Source organism: Notolepis coatsorum (assembly GCF_963971535.1).
Source record: "Notolepis coatsorum genome assembly, chromosome: 18".
Taxonomy (NCBI): Eukaryota; Metazoa; Chordata; class Actinopteri; order Aulopiformes; family Paralepididae; genus Notolepis; species Notolepis coatsorum.
The window spans coordinates 35,774,093-35,795,147 of NC_140182.1; the positions used below are offsets into that span (position 1 = coordinate 35,774,093).

General features: G+C 46.5%; 2 protein-coding genes across 2 annotated transcripts; both read right to left on the bottom strand.

The window, feature by feature from the left end:
• Nucleotides 1-6,054: 6,054 nt before the first annotated feature.
• On the bottom strand, nucleotides 6,055-6,492 carry LOC311245315 (histone H2A, embryonic-like; the record flags this gene model as incomplete). The annotated part of the gene is made up of 1 exon (XM_084335151.1): nucleotides 6,055-6,492. One exon carries the CDS (start codon nucleotides 6,490-6,492, stop codon nucleotides 6,055-6,057), a length of 438 nt encoding a protein of 145 aa, XP_084191277.1.
• Nucleotides 6,493-17,963: 11,471 nt separating this feature from the next.
• LOC311245316 (histone H2A, embryonic-like) lies at nucleotides 17,964-18,404 on the bottom strand (the record flags this gene model as incomplete). The annotated part of the gene is made up of 1 exon (XM_084335152.1): nucleotides 17,964-18,404. One exon carries the CDS (start codon nucleotides 18,402-18,404, stop codon nucleotides 17,964-17,966), a length of 441 nt encoding a protein of 146 aa, XP_084191278.1.
• Between the last annotated feature and the right edge of the window lie 2,651 nt (nucleotides 18,405-21,055).

Here is a 21,055-nt window from a genome sequence, read left to right on the forward strand (position 1 = left end):
TCTTAGAGATGGACCTCGGGCGCGGGAGAAATCAAGAAGCAGCGCTCAAGAGATGGACCTCGGAGCGCGCCAAGAGAACAGGTCCCCACCAAGTCCTGTCAGCGCCCGATCACCTCCATCAGTGTCATCCCCCAGCGAGGCTGACCAGCGACTAGCACAAGCCTTGATCGCCACACTAACTGCATCAACCGAAAGAGAACGTCTCCAAGCGCAACAACAGAGTGAGCGCGAACATTCTGCAGTCGAAAGAGAAAGGCTCCAAGCGCAACAACAGAGTGAGCGCGAACATTCTGCAGTCGAAAGAGAAAGGCTCCAAGCGCAACAACAGAGTGAGCGCGAACATTCCGCAGTGGAAAGAGAACGTCTCCAGGCGCAAGAGCAGAGTGTGCGCGAACAGTCTGCAGTGGAGCGCGAACGTCTCCAAGCGCAACAACAGAGCGAAAGAGAACGCATCCGACTAGAAGAGAGTCGCCTCCAGGCTGACACAGCGATGACCATCAGACTGGAAGAGAGGCGCCTCCAGGCTGAAGAAAACATTCAGCGAGAACGCGCCAATGCACAGCGCGACGCCGCCAATGCACAGCGCGACGCCGCCCATGCACAGCGTGACATGGAGCGGGACCGCCTGCAGGCGCAGATGATGGAGCAATTACTCCAAAGGATGACTCCCCACTCCTCCACCCGGAGCTCCCGGAGATCATCACGACACGGGTCGAGGGCACCTTCCCCTCTCCGACAAATCTACACGGGACCCAGCCAGCAGGAAGAACCTGCTTACGTCGCCGAGCCCCCTCCCCGACCGGTCTATACGGGACCCAGCCAACAGGAAGAACCTGTCTACGTCGCCGAGCCCCCTCCCCGACCGGTCTATACGGGACCCAGCCAACGGGAAGATCCCGCCTACGTCGCCGAGAAACTAACCAGGAGACTCCAGGACCTAGCGGAGGACGAGGGAGGACATCAAGCCCACCAGCACGAACCTATTTTGGACCAGGAGGCCCAGTACAGCCCCGACCTCAGCCCCGAGCCACTGCGTTACAAACCCCCGACCCAACCCATGGGTGAGTTTAATACACAGTCAGCACCGAGGAGCAGCACCTGGGGGCCCGGCCTCTGGTACCCACCCAGCACTAACCCACGACCACCCATACAGGGAGACTCGCCCAGGAGGCCTCTCCCCCTATGCGCATCGGTGTCCCAGCCATTCATGGCATCTTACCTTGGAACACCGACGTTCCCAGACTTTACGCGTGAGGACAGAGCACAGTACACGGAACTACGCATGTGTTTAGAGACTATAATGTCCGATGTACACGACGAGTCTTATAAATATGCCATCCTCCTCAAGCATCTTAAAGTGCCCAGAGCGCATAACATAGCGCTGGCATATTCGAACTCAAGAACCCCCTACTCAGATGCTCTGGTGGCCCTCGACGCGCGCTATGGACGCATATGGGATTACGTGATCCAAGAAATACGAGATATCGACCGCCTCCCCCCAGCCAAAGACAATAGAGCCCTAGATGACCTCTCTATCAAGGTGCAATCCCTTGTGGGGATGCTGGGGTCACAAAAGGAGAAGGGGAGATATGAACTATATGCAAATTCTAACGTGGAGCGGATACTGGAGAAGCTCCCTCCAGCCCGTCAAGAGCGTTTTCGGCGGCAGAAAGACCACTGTGACCCCCACGGCCCAGAACCATCCCTCCTAGACCTGGCTGATTTCCTCGCCAGGGAGGTCAGCAGTCTACGATTAGACACGTTCGTGTGGGGTGGCTCTGACCCTAAAGATGGACCGAGAAGGTTCAACGACAACCGCCGGTCCGTGACCGTGATGCACCAAGCCGAGGCTGAGTCACGGCAGACGAGCCACAACACCCACGTCAAGGAGAAGTGGAAGGCTGTCTGTCAGTACTGTGACAGTGAACACCAGCTGTCACAGTGCGACGCCTTCAAAGACCTAACCACCGCCGAAATAGGTCAGTGGCTTAAGGACAAACGCCGCTGCTTCCGCTGCGCGCGCGGCCACATGGCAGCCGAGTGCCGCCTGAAGAAAAGATGCGGCAAGTGTGACGGCGCCCATCTAGAAGTCCTGCATGAGAGCAACAAGCGTCCGCCAGGAAACCAAAGTAGGCCCGTCACGGTGATGTACCAGGCCGAGGCGGTGTCACCACAAACCAGTCCTGAACCCCCCCCCCCCTGGTGTCCTGACTGTTGCAGCAGACACTGGGAGTCACGGTGCTACTCGTACTACCACGAGTCGGCGTCACCACAGACAGGTCACAACCCCCCGGCCAAAGAGGTATGGAAGATCGCCTGTACTTACTGCCGCAGAGGACACTGGCTGGCACAGTGCGACGTGTTCCCGAGACTGACCATCGCCGAAATGGAGCAGTGGATTGCGTCTGACCCCCCAGAAGCCGGTCACCGCCGATTCCTGTGCGAGGATAACATGCGAAGACTAGCCCTACAAGACAACCCACCAACAGGAGTGCTCCACATTGACCCCAAGTATAGTGGGAGCCCCCGAGTGCTCATCAAAGTGGTCAGAGTGCTCCTGAGCTACGAGGACAAGGTCCTGGACACTTACGCCGTCCTCGACGATGGGTCTGAAAAGACTCTCCTCCTCGCTTCCGCCGCAGCCCAGTTGGGCCTGCGGGGTACCAAAGAAACAATGACAATCCGTACTATTCAGCAAGACCTAAAGACCATAAAGGGCGAAAACGTCTCATTCACAATAGCAGCGGTCAAGCAGCCCGAGAAGCGGTACAGCATCACTAAGGCATTTACAAGCCATGACATAGGTCTGTCAAGCTACAACTACCCCATCCCACAGCTGATGGCAAAGTACGCACACCTACGCAGACTACCTATACCGCTCATCGATGGCGCCACACCGACCCTGCTCATAGGCTCAGACCACGCGGACCTCATTGTCCCAATCGAGGCGGCCCACATCGGACCCAAAGGATGCCCAGTCGCGGTCAAGACCCGCCTGGGCTGGACGCTCCAAGGCCCGCTCTCCGGGCCTTCCAGCCAACCAACGTCCACACGCTGCCTTTACACAAAGGTGAGTGACACAGGCCACTCTCTCGTACAGCCCGTTGAGAGGCTATTGACATTAGACGAGAGGCCTGTGAGAGAACAGTGGGCTCAAGAAGAGGGAGTTCCGAACTCCACCCCCCTCAGCTGCACGCCAAGCGACGTAGCTGACCTCGAACCCAGTACCCCAAGCTACCTCTTGATGGGGCGGCCGGACCCGGCCCCTCCTCAGACGGTGTACCGAAAGAACAAGAGGAACGGACGGAGGACGTGGAGACACAACCAAGCACAGATCGACCAGTCTTGGGCCCGCTTCCTCCTAAGCTACCTGTCATCCCTTCCAGCCCGTCAGAAGTGGGTAAAGGACAGGGACAACCTGAAGGTGGACACAGTTGTTATGATCATAGACCAGTCACTACCCCGAGCTACGTGGCCGGCCGGCCGCGTAAGCAGAGTGATTACTGGTGCCGATGGGAAGGTCAGAGCGGCAGAAGTCATAGTCCAAGGGCGGACTTACACCCGACCCGTGGCGAAGCTGATAGTTGCCGAAGCTCCCTGACTTCCCTGATGACGACCATGACCCACTGACTTTGTAGATTGCCCTACTCCTCACAACAAATATTGAGCAGTTGACTGGACTATTAATCTGTCTCCCTTAACTAATTAGGTGCGGACTAATTAGGAGGCGGCTGTTGTGAAGGGCCAGATTAAAAGCTGAGAATCTACATTTATTGTTTTATAGACCTTGTATATTATTTATATATACAGGTTATATCCCTTTAAGCCTGCGTGTAAATCCTAGTAATATTCACTTTCCTTATGGGATAATGCTCCTGACGGCAGCGCCAGGCAGTCTCGTCCTCAGACAGGTTCAAGGGCGAGTCTGGGCAAGTCGGGACATGCCCTTGGCAGCGCATTGATTCCGGGCAAGTGGTTATGTTTGGCACTAGAAAGCCACTTAAGTATATATATCGTGGCAGGTGCGAATAGCAGGAGTGTGACAGTTCAGTGTGAGTCTAATGTAGTGAGAAGCAGTTCGTCTAACAGAGCGTTGAGAACCACGTGCGAAGTGAATAGTAAAAGTGTCAGATTTAATGCAGTAACGTCAAGTTCGACTTAGCTTAATGTGAAGTAAAGAGTCGTTAATTTATTGTGTATCGTGCCAACAGCAGTTCGTTCGTGTGCAGCATTACCCAGCAGTTCGTTCGTTTAGCTAGTGGAACCTTAGCCAGTGTGTGTGGACTAAATACATTGGTGCCAGTACACGAGGAGGGCCTAGTCGGAGAACCTACTGGACATGTGCATATTGGAACCGACGGCGGCGATTGCAGAACCAGTATTGGTTGGATTATAGTGATTGTGGAACGTACTACCCTTGGAGAAGAGCATTGTTAATACCCACTGTCGTTTGGATTTAACCACCGTGAGGACCTACTTCGGGCTGGCTTCGTGGACCGAGGCTAGCTGGCTATCATCATTGCTATCGTGCAATTGGATTACAGTTATTGCTTGTGGCTGAGCTTTGGATTACAAGGACTGGATTCTGTACGTGAACCCCCTTCTTCAATTGATCAGACTGAGTATCCGAACATTCTTCTCTCCTCCAGAGCTTACATCTCTGGGAGGAAACCCCTCGTCTCCAGCGGTACCAGCGTTTCCCCCTATAATTGCCATCCTACGCCAGGCGGCGTTAGCCTAGTACCCCATCGTAGGAATTATTCTATTCCCACTGACTTTTGCTACTGACTGACTTATGCATATTCTTCGCCATACAAGCGCGACCTTAATTCTCATATCTGTACCATTTGCTGCATAATAATAAATACCCTCAATGATATTTCTTTGTCACCGTGCCGTGTTATTATGAGTGTCTGCCATAATTAGTTGTACTGTCTGGCAAGTAATACTAAGTACATAACTAGCAGTGGTTTAATCTATCACAATCTTTAATACAGTCAGGGTTTTGTAACCCCTCAGTTACAAACACTATAGGGTAGTTTTAACATGAGGAACAGGTGTAGTAAAGAACACTATGGTAGTTTTAACATGAGAGGAACAGTTGTAGTAAAGAACACTGGGGTAGTTTTAACATGAGAGGAACAGGTGTAGTAAAGAACACTAGGGTAGTTTTAACATAACGAGGAACAGGTGTAGTAAAGAACACTGGTAGTTTTAACGAGAGGAACAGGTGTAAATAACACCATGGTAGTTTTAACATGAGAGGAAATGTAACAGTAAAGTGCAATAGTAACATACAATGCAGAGGTGATTAAACTGGGTATAAAATATATAAATACTACAGAGTAATTGTGCGTTTTATTTGGGGCAGGGTGGCTGCAAACTGTGCTGCCCCCCGTCCACCAGCGCTGCCACGTGTATTCTCTGACATATTACTGAAGTGATGCGTTTAGTTGTTGAGAAATTGTAAACTGTATCTAATAAGTGACATCAAGTAAATCAAATTAATGTTTAAAGGCTTCATTCATCCTACATCCATGGGGAGGTAGCGCGTGAATTAATGTTGATTAGAGCCTAGACGTGTAGCTACAACCACTTACGTCAAGGCTCTAATCAACGTCATCATTTTATCCCCACAAGCTCCATGTAACACGTAAGTGCAGTGGTCTATAATGCCTCTCTGGCCGGACGATATTGGCAGAGCTGGCTGTGAGCTCCTTCTACACTGTAGTAAAGCAATTTTCCCTACAAGAGATCCAGAGGGTAATTCTACTTTAAGCGATGGGGAGGATGTACAATATTAGATGTTATGTATTACAAATAGCCTAGCCCCTTTCGTGACTGCTGATGCACGCCTCACAGCAAGGCGTGCATCAGCAGTCACGAAAGGGGCTACGAGTAGCCTATAACTGAATAAAGTTAATATTTTAACCAATTTAACAATTATACCCAGGCATTTTGGAAAAGGGACACGGCTAAATCATTAGGGAGGAAGCAAAGCTGCATATAAAACCCAATTTTATTGTAAAAGTTTAAAAAATTATCATCATTAGGCTAGAACTCTTGAGACTGGGCGCCTTTGGCTGAAGCGTCATCATCATCATCAGCATTCTCCCTCGAGCCCTTTTTCGTCTTCTTGGGGAGGAGGGCAGCTTGGATGTTAGGAATCACGCCGCCCTCGGAGAATGTGACCCCGCTCAAAAGTCTGTTGAGCTCCTCGTCGTTCTTCACCGCCAACAGGATGTGTCGGGGACCGACGCGCTTCTTCTTGTTGTCCCGGCAGGCGTTCCCAGCCAGCTCCAGGATCTCCGCGGTCAGGTACTCTAAGACGGCGGCCATGTAAATGGCAGCGCCATTTCCCACACGCTGAGCGTAGTTGCCCTTCTTGAGCAGTCTGTGGATGCGGCCCACGGGGAACTGAAGTCCTGCCCTTTTAGAACGGCTGGTCGAGGTTTTGGTCTGGATGACTGTTTTCTTCCCACGGCCAGACATCTTCAGTCTCTGGGAAAGGTGAAAAACAAGGGGGGAAATCTCAGTTCTGGCAGTTGAAAAATATGCCTATATCACACATTCAATTTTACTGTATATTTTAGAATTCATCTTTGACTGTATCTAAATCAAATGTTTATTGTGAGCAATCTGTGGTGCCGAATTTCCCTTGGGATTAATAAAGTACTTCCATTATATTAAGTCATGCCCATCGACTTACACAAATGCGACCACATTTTCTGCTTCCAGCATCTAAAGAACCGAACCTCTTACCTGGTGTCAGTGGTTTTTGTACTAAGGACTCCAGGTTTGTGACAAACCAGCAGGAGTGTAAAAAGTACCCAGAAATTATACTTAAGTGAAAGTATGGGTACAGTCTAAATTTTACTCAAGTAAAAGTCAGAGTATCTGGCTAAAAACACTCGAGTAAGTAAAAGTAAAAAAGTTTCTACTTGTAAATGTACTTTTCCTGACTGTCTATTCTTCTAATAGCAGGAGTTTAATCAAAGATCCCTGTGTTCTAGTCTTGCACAAGCACCAATCAGCATGGGTTTTTAAATAATTGGCCCAGCACGCCAGAGATACACACCGAGCTTGGTCAAGGGGAAGGGGCTAGGCCCAATGTGGAGTGACGCTAGCGCTAACTTCCGTACTCTCCGCCAATCAGCGCGCGCCTGCCACAGAGTCTAGTGAGGGGCTCACTCGGTGTTGCAGCTGGAGGCTACTCGATCTTTCACATGACCCACCAGGATAAAGCTTTATATGAAAATGTCCAGAACATGTAAAGTACATGTGACACCTGTGTCACCGTGGGTCCTTATGGGTTAAAAATGAGCACGGTACAGCCAGAGTCATAGAGAGATAGAGAGGGTACAGCCTCCGACAGCTGTGTCAGCAAATTAGATAGAGGGGCAAAGAATAGACGTCCAGATATGAGTGGATGAGATCACAGGCAGTAGGCCTACCAGTCTATAAGCTAGTAGAGGAGTCTGCATAGTCTGGATCAGAAATTAAAACAAAGTGCATCAGTGTGAATCAATATGGGTGTTTCATCATATCCAGACAGTAAAGAGGGCAATTGTCCTCCCAACGCGATTTACAAGTAATGGAACGTAGATTCGACAGCCAATGTGGGCGGGTTCATTTTCCATTGATGGAGATTTGATCGGCTGTTTTTAAATAAATAACGTTAGTTCAGCCAGAGAAACAAATACTCATTAAAATAGTTGGACCTGCGAGATTTGTACTTTGTAGGTCTGCATTTTAAATGAGTAAAGTGTTTCTCTGAAATGTAATTGAGTAAAAGTACACAAACCTAATACTTCTTGAGTAAAGTACAAATTCCCCAAAACAGTACTTAAGTATTGTAACAAAGTACTTTACACCCCTGCAAACCAGGCTGAACCATCTCTAGATTTTAACGAGGGGGTCTGCCAGCTAGGCATTTGAATTCTTTAGTCACCACCAAACATAGATATGTAAATACCCATAAGCAGTTTCAAACAGGGTACAATTGTTACAATGACTTTAACATGGCAGTATCATAACCTTAGCGACACAAAGACTTAAAATCATTCTAAAGGTAACACTGAAATGGAAATTAAACAGCACATCCGAAAAGGCTAATCCACGAGTTGTCAAATTGATTCTATTCCCCTTCAAGCAATTATGATGTACGAAATGGTTGTGCGGATATCGCTCTTCCAACTCTGCCACTTTTTTTTATCAAGCATTATAGGATGTGCGTGTCGTAGTCCATTTTGGCGATTTCTTATTTTGTCATAACTTGGCAACACAAAAACATAATTCTTGAGACAACATTACAAGAAACACAGTTGTCACTCACCAAATAGGTTCTTCTTTAAAAAAAGTAAAAGCAGAGAGACCTCCGTGTTCTGCCTTTGTGAAAAGCAGGTAGTAATTGTCTAATTTGTGACGACACCTGTTTTTGTACCTCGTGCTCTGCCTTAATGAGAAGCAGGTAGTAATGGTCTAATTTGTGACACCTGTTCTGCCCACAGCCTCAATTGGGTCCAGCTGCAGCGCCGGAGAATCCTCTCACTGGGCAAGCCTGTAGCAGCCACGAACCTGCACTGTTTTAAGTGATCGTGTGTTATTGGATTGATTGATTGATTGATTGATTGATTGATTGATTGATTGATTGATTGATTGAACATTTTATTAATGTCCGCCTTGTTTCGAACTGGTTATGCTTAGGCCCTCTTTCGAAAGTCACCCTCTTTCGAAGTCGATTATGCTTAGAGTTTGGAATAAGGGCTGGTGGTCTATCGCCCTGCTCTAAAGATAAACTCTAAGCATAACCGACTTCGAAAGAGGGCCTAAGCATAACCAGTTCGAAACAAGGCGGACATTAATAAAAATGTCAATCAATCAATCAATCCAATAACACACGCTCACTTAAAACAGTGCAGGTTCATGGCTGCTACAGGCTTGCCCAGTGAGAGGAAAACCCCGTTAACGTACACAGAATGTGGTCCGTGTGAATCTTGTGGAAAAGATAGGCATAAGCAGATATTTTACAAAATAAACATTTTCTGCCAGAACTTTCAAAGGATTTTGATTCTATGACAAGAGCTGACCGCCAGTCGCAGCAATTAATTAGTTCACACAGAGCGCGACAAATGAAAATGCTGAAGGACTCCAAAAAAGAATGGATTATTATTAGTCATTCTAGGGCTATAGGTCCGTCAACTCTGTGCAGGGTTGTCAAAAGTCAAGTCCCACAATTGCGTCTTCTCACATAAAACATGCAAAACTTCCATGCGAAAGCTGATAACTGGACGGAGCAGTTATATTATTTTAACATAACATGGAACATGTGTAGTAAGGAGCACTATAGTTTTAACATGAGAGGAACAGGTGTAGTAAAGAACACTAGGGTCGTTTTAACATAAAGAGGAACAGGTGTAGTAAAGAACACTAGGGTAGTTTTAACATAACGAGGAACATGTGTAGTAAAGAACACTATAGTTTTAACATGAGAGGAACAGGTGTAGTAAAGAACACTATAGGGTAGTTTTAACATGAGAGGAACAGGTGTAGTAAAGAACACTATGGTAGTTTTAACATGAGAGGAACAGGTGTAGTAAAGAACACTGGGGTAGTTTTAACATGAGAGGAACAGGTGTAGTAAAGAACACTAGGGTAGTTTTAACATAACGAGGAACAGGTGTAGTAAAGAACACTGGTAGTTTTAACATGAGAGGAACAGGTGTAAATAACACCATGGTAGTTTTAACATGAGAGGAACAGGTGTAGTAAAGAACACTAGGGTAGTTTTAACATAAAGAGGAACAGGTGTAGTAAAGAACACTATAGTTTTAACATAAAGAGGAACAGGTGTAGTAGTACAGTAGGTGTAGATTTTTTCTTAGTTTAGAAGAGCTGATCTTTGTGTGCTGTGCATACCTGTGTGTGTGCCTGTGCTTGATTGTTTAACACTAGAGTTTGGAAGAACATATCTGACAGATAACAAATTATGAGTGAAGTTCAAGAAAATAAAACCCACCAACTGAAAAGTCATAATGTGTAATTAATTAACATTTTATTGTTTAATTTCTTCTAATATATATTTTTTTTCTGTGATCATTTGTCTGAAATCAGCTATAAGTAATCTGACAGAAGGGTGAGGGCACAGTGAAGTGAATAGTCAATTACTGAATAACATTACTTTTAGGGCTGGAAGGTATACCGAATATGAGGGTTTACCATCCATGCAAAGGTATGGATTTTTACTATACCGCCGTCCACAATATATACATTATTTTAAGTTAATCAAAAGAATCATTGCAGTGGTAATAAAAAAGTCAAATAAAATACATACATTTTGAATGAAATAGTTCCATGGCCATTTTAAGGATTCTTAATAGGACTAGTTGTTAAAGATCCCTAAATATTCAGCACAACAATTGAATGAGGTTGGAGTGGGGTGGAGTTTGGCAATGATCACGTGATGATCACCAGTACGACACATCTTCAGTTGTGTTCCCCGACCTCATTGGGTGTTTCGGCCATTTATCACAATACACCCTCTGCCGAGGTTGGCCCACCACAGGCTGATCAGGCCTGGGTGTGTGTCGCACAGTGGCACCACGTGTTCATTTAGCAGCCCATGATACGTCTCTACGTTTCAGCCACAACCAGTGACTGCTCCGTTCTGCTGCAGTGGCAAGTTATTTGATTGCCTTTCGTTGGGCCTGTCCTCTGATCCCTACTTCCTTCAGGAGCCTTGTGGTGGATCTGGCTACAAAGCCTCTGCAGCCCAACTCCACCGGCCACACCTTCACGTTCCAGCCCCGCCCCTCTGCTTCAGCTGCTAAGTTGTCATATCGCAGCCTCTTCCGTTCAAATGCCTCATCGATGGCTTCCTCCCATGGGACCGTCAGCTCAACGATGAAGATACGCCGGCAAGATTTGGACCAGAGGACCAGGTCTGGGCGCAGGTTGGTCACTGCAATTTCAGATGGGAAGGTAAGCCTCTGGCTGAGGTCTACCCGCATTTCCCAATCCCGGGCTGCGTTCAGTGGGCCTGAGTTCGGAGGTGACGGCTTGGTCCGCCGTTTCTCCCCTTCCCGGATGAAGGTTGTTTTCCGTGGGAAGGTAGTTTGGGCATTTAGAGGCATGGCGTTGGTGGTTACTCTCTTGTTCTCAAGTTCGGCAGCCAAGCACTTCAGTACCTGGTTATGGCGCCAGGTGTATCTTCCTTGAGTTAGACTGGTCTTGCAACCCACTAAGATGTGTTTGAGGGTTGCTGGGGCTGCACACTGGAGACAGGCTGGGTCCTCTCCATACCAGAGATGTAGGTTGGTTGGTGAGGGCAGGACATCATATGTGGCTCTGATGATGAAGCTTAGCCTATTAGACTCCATGCTCCACAGTTCGTTCCACGTGATTTTCCTCCTCTCCACGCCCTCCCACTTCATTCACCGGCCTTGCTGGGCTTGAGAGACTGCCTTGGCACACCTGGCTGCTTCCTCCTGGTGGCGCACTTCCTCCACCACCATGTGCCGCCGTTCGGTTGGAGTAGCCTTTTGCCATGTGGGTGTAGTTGCTTCCAATCCAAGGCCCCCTCTGCCATGTTGGACATGCCCCACTATATCCCGGTGTCTGAGGGCGGTCTTTGCCACTGCAACTGCTGCAGATGGCTTCCATTTCCTCCCCGTTGCTAGGGTTGGAGCAGCACCTCTGACGAATGGATCCCGGGATTCTGTGAGAGTCATTTCCAGCCTTGATTTGGCACATTTGTACTCCTCCACCAGGCTTGAGATTGGTAGGGAGAGGGCTCCGTTGCCATACAGGCCTATGCTGCTAAGGCCTCTCGGCAGTCCAAGCCACTTCCTCACATGTGCATTCACCAGTCTCTCCAGCCGATTGGCATGGGATAGAGTGACCTCATAGATGGCAATTGGCCACATGAGACGGGGGGCAGCAGTCCAAACTGAAAGCACCACAGCTTCAGCTTCCCAGGGAGAGCAGTGTTGTTGATCTGCTTGAGGCCACTGATTGTATCCTGCCTGAGTTGTTCCACCTGCTTCGAGTCTTTGAGTTCTGCGCTATACCAGCGGCCAAGGCTTTTGATAGGCTTTTCCAGAACAGTTGGTATTGGCTCGTTGTTAATGTGGAACCTCTCATTGGCGAGCTTGCCTTTGACAATCGAGATACTGCGGGATTTGCTTGGTTTAATCTCCATTCGTGCCCATTTGATGTTTTCCTGGAGTTTATCCAGCAGGCGTTTGGTGCATGCCTTTGTTGTTGTTATTGTCGTCATGTCATCCATGTACGCCCTGATTGGAGGAAGACGCAGCCCGCTCTTCAACCGTTCCCCTCCAACCACCCATCGGGATGCTCGAATAATGAGCTCCATTGCCATGGTAAACGCCAGTGGAGAGATGGTGCAGCCCGCCATTATGCCTATCTCGAGGTGCTGCCAGGCAGTTGTACTGGCCTGTGCTGTAACACAAAACTGGAGGTCTTGGAAGTAGGCTTTGACCAGCCTTGTGATGCCCTCTGGGACTTGGAAGAAGTTGAACGCTGTCCACAAAATCTCATGAGGCACTGATCCGAAGGCATTGGCAAGATCTAAGAAAACCACATGCAGGTCTTTCTTCTCCTTCTTGGCCGTCTGCAGCTGGTGCCAGATGACACTTGTGTGTTCCAGGCATCCTGAGAAACCACTTATCCCTGCCTTCTGCACTGAGGTGTCGACAAAGTTGTTCTTCTGCAAGAATACTGAGAGCCTCTGGGCCACAACACTGAAGAATATCTTTCCTTCCACATTCAGAAGACTGATCTGGCGGAACTGGTCGATGGTTGAGGAGTTCTTCTCTTTGGGAATCAGGATCCCTCCTGCCCTTCGCCATGCCTTTGGTATAATTCCTTTTTCCCATGCCACTTTCATTAGCTTCCAGAGGTACTTCAAGACGCCCGGAGTGTTCTTATAGAGCTTATATGGAACGCTGTTGGGCCCAGGGGCTGAGGCTGTTCTTGCCCGCTTTACTGTGCTCTCAACTTCGCTCCATTTGGGGGGCCTTGTTTCCAGCTGGTGCTCAGGTGGTTGTATTGGTGGCATGTCATTCGGAATGCTGGCTGGCACATGCCTCTGATTGTCAGAGTAGGTCTTCCTCAGGTGATCCTCTAGTTCCCTTATGGGTACTTTGAGGGTCCCAGTTTTCTCCTTGACAAAGAGATCTTTGACAAACTTGTAGGGATCTCTGTAGAAGGTGGTCCTCATTCGCTCTTTCTTCTTGTGTTGCTTTCTCAAGCATTCTGCTCTTCGCAGTGTTGCAAGACGCTGCTTGATGTCCCCATGTAGAGCCTCAAGTCCTTTCCTTTCCACTTCTGTGGCCTTCTTCCACTGCTTTCTCAGGCACCTTCTTTCTTTCACAAGTCTTTCAATCTCTTGTTGTCTCCTGGACTTGAGATGAGCTGATGGTTCCTTCTGTGTCCTAAGGTTCTGACTTTTCACCCCAAATCTCTCTGCTCCATAGCTGTAAATAATTTCTCCAATCTTGTCCAGCTTTCTTTCCACGCACCCTTTCAGACCTTGTAGAATATGGATAAGGTCTGTGTCGGTGGTTTCCCACTCCTTTTTCTGGCAGGATTTAGGCCACAAGATTTGAGGCTTTCGTCCGTTCATCTTCCTCTCTACTGCTGTCTGTGGCTGGATGGGCTCTGGACTCATGTCCGTTGGTGGATCTGTGCCTGATTGAGCTTCGTCTGGGGTTCTGATACCCTGTGGACTGTGGTGAATATCCTGCCGCTGGGCTTCACTCGACTGATTTGGCCTACCTCTGAGGAAGTAGTGGTCAATGCGAGGCCCCTCGCTAAGCTCTCTCAGGCACTTTTTCCTGCCCTGGTGGATCTTGAGACCCCTCTCTGATGTTATCTTTTTCCAGCCACAGATGCAGCTTTGTAGCTTGTGTCCTGCCAGTGCGGTTACTCCGTCAACTACTGTGCTGATCATTTGATTCGTTGTCGTTTCCGTTCCAGGGTCTGTTACCGTGTGGTCCGCCGGTGAGTCATCTTCCGCCCCCGCTCTCGCAGACTCAAGGGGTGTTTTTCGTTTTAAACTTTTCGTAGCCATAGTTGGGTGGATCCAAATCACTGTGTAGTGAAAGGCTCCTGCCAACACAGGGAGCTAACCCGTGCCAGCCCCGTTGGGGTCTGTTCCCTCCTGTCAGCTGTCTCTTCAGGCCGTCACCAGGTCTTTCCCAGGTTGTCAGCTGCCCTTTCGCAGCGGTCACTGGTTTTGACACCAGACATCAGGATTCTTAATAGGACTAGTTGTTAAAGATCCCTAAATATTCAGCACAACAATTGAATGAGGTTGGAGTGGGGTGGAATTTGGCAATGATCACGTGATGATCACCAGTACGACACATCTTCAGTTGTGTTCCCCGACCTCATTGGGTGTTTCGGCCATTTATCACAATACACCCTCTGCCGAGGTTGGCCCACCACAGGCTGATCAGGCCTGGGTGTGTGTCGCACAGTGGCACCACGTGTTCATTTAGCAGCCCATGATGCGTCTCTACGTTTCAGCCACAACCAGTGACTGCTCCGTTCTGCTGCAGTGGCAAGTTCTTTGATTGCCTTTCGTTGGGCCTGTCCTCTGATCCCTACTTCCTTAAAAAAAAAAAAAAAAAGGACGAGATAAAAAGATACAGATACAAATCATATCACATTGTAATTTGTACTGGAAAAACATCAACGTCAAATTCTGTTATAACATCAAAACTCACACATAACTGTTATATTCAGTTAATTCTGTAATATCATGCCTCCAAATACACAAACATGTAGTTATATTGCCAACTTTTTTCAGTTCACAAACTTTTATTTTCATCATCACCAGTATTATTTCAAGATGGGCTCCATTTAATGATGTGTCTTTTCTGTGCTTATTAATCTAATATACTGTATGTTTAAAAATAACACCTGTTATGACCAGTCATACTGTTAACAGAATTCGGCTATAGGGCGACAATAATGTGGTCAAGAGGCATGGTTTCTATCTTGAGCCTTAACTGGCGTGGTTTATTATTCACATGGCAGAGCAGTAACACTACAGGTCTTCTCTCACTGAGAGACTGGGGGAAAGAGAAAGAAGGGGGAGGAGACACCACTATTTATACTCGCCACCTGGCGGTGTTCCTGAGTGTCTCCGCCTAGAGTGCCCTCTAGTGGAAACAGTTATATATGCAGTCAGACAGTTACTAGTGTAAACAGTTATATATGCAGTTAGACAGTTACTAGTGTAAACAGTTATATATGCAGTTAGACAGTTACTAACAATCCTACACAGAACCTCTGCCTTCAACACATACTCATCTTCCTAACATTGGTCCTCATTCTCGAACATGTTCCTAAGTACCTTTGTAATTATCTTGGTAAAAAGTTTGTAGTAACAAATGTACAAAAATCCTGTTTCTGTAAGTGCCCAAAATCATCGCAGCTGGGTTCCCATGAATGAAGAACGTCACTCATTCTTACTAGCACGTCCTCGTACACCTGAATTTGCATACATGCCCGCCAGCTCCTTAGAAGGCGTGTGCAAAACAGCGAGAGGGTCAGCATTGCATCTGCACCCTGCTGACCCATTCAACAGGTAACATGAAATTGCGACTGACCTCAAAATGAGATTAGATTCAAATGTATAGTGTTTGCACCAACGTCACTATTTGGTCAGTAACCCGGATGCGTGGACATTGTGGAGATACTGGGATTTAAACATCAGAATGGATTGCACGCTGAATGTTTGATTTAAGTAGATTTTTAGGATGTCTAAACCACTGAAAAGTTCAGGAAAGCTGCTAGAACCTACAGAGAAGAACTTAGTCGGCAGGAAAGGGCGCAATATTCTGATACATTTAGACTAATAGGTGGTGAAGATCCGTACGAGCTGGCTCCTTCATTTTGGAGTTACAACCCGACAATTCTGCCTTCTATTGCCTATCCTGACATTGTGAACTACCTAGTTTTTTCACCAAGCCCATACACAGATGAAGACACCTCTTAACATAGGACGATTTGCCCACCGGCACTTTGGCGACCCCTACTGGCTCGGGTGTGCATATTTTGTAATAAAACATTGAATTTAATTATTTGTTACCTGTCGATAGCAACGAAATCCGACAAAATCCGTTCGGCGGTTCTCGAGTTACATGCCGGTATTTAAGGCTTGTGCAAAGTACACAGTATTGTGCAAAATACCCCTCCCGACTCTTGGGGCTCTAGTTCCGTCAATCATTTGGCAATCTTGAAAATGATTGTGGAGGGTTGTAGCCAATGAGTGTGGCTTTCCAATGATACCACACCTGGGGATGTATGAATCATGGATCTAGGTGAAAAACTAACGAGCGAAAACAGGAAGAGAAAAACAGCAGAATGAATTGAAGTCTGAGAAAACTGAGTTTTTCTTTTGTACACAGTTTACCAAAATCACTCCTAATCACTCATTTCTGAATGGATCTTTATGAAATTTGGACATGTACTACATAAGGCTTCAGGCTATGGATCTAAGCCATACCACCTTCTGGGGAAATACTACCTCTGGACTACTAACTACTACAGAATAACAAGTTTTTCTACAACTCAAGTTCAGACCTATGTTACTCTATTTCATTAGCACTAAAAGTGAATTTTCTTTCTGGAACTTCAGAATGTCATCTTTCAAAAAAATAGACCAGGCTCATGCATGTGCTATAAGTATGTTGTTTTGGTTTGCAAAAAAAGTATGCAGTCCTCAAAAATGAAAACTAAAATTGCCACTTTTGGGGGCGCAGGTTAAGAGGTATCTTACAAAGGTTTGGATGCCTACAACCAGATGGTGTGTGGATGGGTGAGCGATGCACAGTATCAGCTCATCGATGACAGAGGAGGGGGTGTTTGCCTCAGTTTTTCCACTCTTATCCCTGATTTGTAATAGCTTTTGGCAATCTGAAGTACTCCAAATGCTTTTCCCGGTCCGACCGATACAGCCAAAAACACGGCAATAATTGACCATTTTGAGCAACAATGACCAGGAACAGTTGAGAGTTTGGTTGCGTTGTTTAGGTTCAGTATCTCCAAAATGGCCGACTTCCGGTTTGATGACGTGCCGTGAAAACACTTATTACACAGCATGTAACAATAAGTACAATACAACATCCAACATCCTGAGTGCAAATGTAACAGTAAAGTGCAATAGTAACATACAATGCAGAGGTGATTAAACTGGGTATAAAATATATAAATACTACAGAGTAATTGTGCGTTTTATTTGGGGCAGGGTGGCCGCAAACTGTGCTGCCCCCCGTCCACCAGCGCTGCCACGTGTATTCTCTGACATATTACTGAAGTGATGCGTTTAGTTGTTGAGAGAAATTGTAAACTGTATCTAATAAGTGACATCAAGTAAATCAAATTCATGTTTAAAGGCTTCATTCATCCTACATCCATGGGGAGGTAGCGCGTGAATTAATGTTGATTAGAGCCTAGACGTGTAGCTACAACCACTTACGTCAAGGCTCTAATCAACGTCATCATTTTATCCCCACAAGCTCCATGTAACACGGAAGTGCAGTGGTCTATAATGCCTCTCTGGCCAGACGATATTGGCAGAGCTGGCTGTGAGCTCCTTCTACACTGTAGTAAAGCAATTTTCCCTACAAGAGATCCAGAGGGTAATTCTACTTTAAGCGATGGGGAGGATGTACAATATTAGATGTTATGCATTACAAGTAGCCTAGCCCCTTTCGTGACTGCTGATGCACGCCTCACAGCAAGACGTGCATCAGCAGTCACGAAAGGGGCTACGAGTAGCCTATAACTGAATAAAGTTAATATTTTAACCAATTTAACAATTATACCCAGGCATTTTGGAAAAGGGACACGGCTAAATCATTAGGGAGGAAGCAAAGCTGCATATAAAACTCAATTTTATTGTAAAAGTTTAAAAAATTATCATCATTAGGCTAGAACTCTTGAGACTGGGCGCCTTTGGCTGAAGCGTCATCATCATCATCATCAGCATTCTCCCTCGAGCCCTTTTTCGTCTTCTTGGGGAGGAGGGCAGCTTGGATGTTAGGAATCACGCCGCCCTCGGAGAATGTGACCCCGCTCAAAAGTCTGTTGAGCTCCTCGTCGTTCTTCACCGCCAACAGGATGTGTCGGGGACCGATGCGCTTCTTCTTGTTGTCCCGGCACGCGTTCCCAGCCAGCTCCAGGATCTCCGCGGTCAGGTACTCTAAGACGGCGGCCATGTAAATGGCAGCGCCATTTCCCACACGCTGAGCGTAGTTGCCCTTCTTGAGCAGTCTGTGGATGCGGCCCACGGGGAACTGAAGTCCTGCCCTTTTAGAACGGCTGGTCGAGGTTTTGGTCTGGATGACTGTTTTCTTCCCACGGCCAGACATCTTCAGTCTCTGGGAAAGGTGAAAAACAAGGGGGGAAATCTCAGTTCTGGCAGTTGAAAAATATGCCTATATCACACATTCAATTTTAATGTATATTTTAGAATTCATCTTTGACTGTATCTAAATCAAATGTTTATTGTGAGCGATCTGTGATGCCGAATTTCCCTTGGGATTAATAAAGTACTTCCTAATTGTGTGCGAGAGGTCGATCAGTTAGCCACATTAGCGTGAGCTAGGTTAGCCACTAGTTAACACAAGCTAGATGGAAATACAAACAATGTAACGTTACTGGTGAAAAAGTGATACCTTGGAATACTCCTTTGCCAACTTGCTGTACTTTGCTTGCAGGTCTGCAGCTGGATTATGAATAGTCCCAACTTTAGCCAAGGTAACGTTAAGCTAAAACTAGCTTTTCAAATAGCTCTTCAGCTAATGCTAATACAGAGCTCCCCGTCACACTGCTCTGACTCGGGACGATGGCATTAAGAAAAGTTATAATTATTTTGTCTCGTCTTGTTTTAGTCAACAATATCAACATACATGAAGAGAAATTTCGTCCTGGTTTTTGTAAATTACATTTTTGTGTCCTCAGTTGTGGTCAACGATATTTAATAAACTATTTAGTCTCGTTAGCGTCACACGGTCTTCAATAACGTGACGTCACGTCTCGTTGTCGTCATGAAAAAAACCTTCGTTGACGAACATCTTTCGTCATCATTTTAGTTGACCAAATTAACACTGGTAACGAGTACAGTATTTCAGAATTAAACACTTAGGTTGTACCTTGTGAGTTAGGATGAGTCGTTGTTTCCAGCCCTCCATCTGAATGAGGTGTAGTCCTCCTGCTGATGTTCCTAATGCAAGCCACTTCCTGGACACCGCCAAGCAGGTACACTGCAACACACAAGTAAAGTGATCTTCAGTACAGCATGATAACGGCGCTGGATGTTTGCCGTGTGACTCAACTTAAAAATGCCTGAACTGATCTGAGTGGTAACCAAAGAAAGACAAGCACCCTCATAAACTACTTGAGTTCAGTTGAAACAGCGAGTACTCACGCCCATCCATAAACTCAATAGGATGTTTACGGTGCGTACTTCAAAATCAGCATAGTGCTTAACATTTTCAAAATCTCTGACTTTAGGGTGAATAACGATAATCCTGTCAGCTACTGTAGCTAGCAGCAAGCTACGCTCTCATGATGGAAAACTTTGATGAAGAGACATGCATTTCTCCCAAGACGCTATTTTGCAAGGTGCTTTTTGTGCTCAGTGGCGTCCTAGACGAGATTGGTTTGAGTGGCGTCCTAGACGTGATTGGTTTGAGAAAGATCCCACGGCACCACACGGCAGCTTTTACACATTGTTCTGACGCAGACCGAAACGACAAGGAGGCACCATCATGTAATACAAAGACAATGGGGAGTGATGGAATGTTTTTTGGAACTTGAGAACTATTAGGAATGTTTGACCATTAAGTGTGTCTGACTCTTAACCACCAAAACCTGCACGGACTACAACGTATGATGTAGATCATGCCAGTTAGGGTACAGACCCTCACCTACACCTTGTGTATACTTGTGTTTACTGTTACTCATAATATATATATTCAGATTAGATTGTTTTTATTATCAATGTATTGTAACGTAAATCATAAACGATAGGGCATACAGACCCTCATCTGCACCTTTGTTTACGCTGTTTATTATTATTTTCTTTCTGCCCATACCTGTACCTCCCCTCCCCCATGCTGCTATGACGCTCCGAATTTCCCCAAGGAATAAGGAATATCTTATCTTGACAACACTGCCAATAAGGGAGAATGAAGTGTTCACAGATATTTTACTGTGTTTACTTATACAACCTGGCACCTTACCTCAATATTTATACAAGCCAACTACCAGTCAAACTAGAAACAAGGACACCCAGTGTCAGAGGCATCGGGGCAGATTCTCTAAACACCAGTCAAAGGTGATTGACTGACTGAATGAGTGAGTGAGATTGCAGGTCTATAAAGTATGATGGAAGACTGCCTTAGATCATTATGAACGTGTGAGAATTAACCCCACCTTGAGTCTGCCAGAGTCCAAGCGGAGAGCAGAGATAAGAGGATCAAGGCAGTCAAATTCTGCCAGTACATGACTGTGGGTCTCGGGTACGACAGGTAGCATAGGCATGGCTGACAATCCTTCACCGCTGAAAGAAAGACAACGATCCAGTTAGTCAAGTAGAGAGGAAATTAGCAACTAAAACAGAACTCTCTCTACTGCTGACAGTGTTGCTTTGCTGCCTGGCAACACGTGAATCTCAGTAATGCCTCATCTATCCTGTCAAAGTCAACAGCCACACTTTACACTACTTCCAGTTGTATTAGCTAGAACAGGGGCCAGACACCTGCAGCTCCGAAACCGCATGCAGCTCTTAGCCACTCTGCTGTGGCTCCCCATTACTTAAAATAAAAAATGTTAATTTCTTTTGAATTTAGTATTCTTTTTATTTTACATATCTTATTTTGGAGATTGAGGTCATACTGTGACACTGAAATAAAAAAATATTTCGTCAATATTTCGTCATTATATTAAGTCATGCCCATCGACTTACACAAATGCGACCACATTTTCTGCTTCCCAGCATCTAAAGAACCGAACCCCT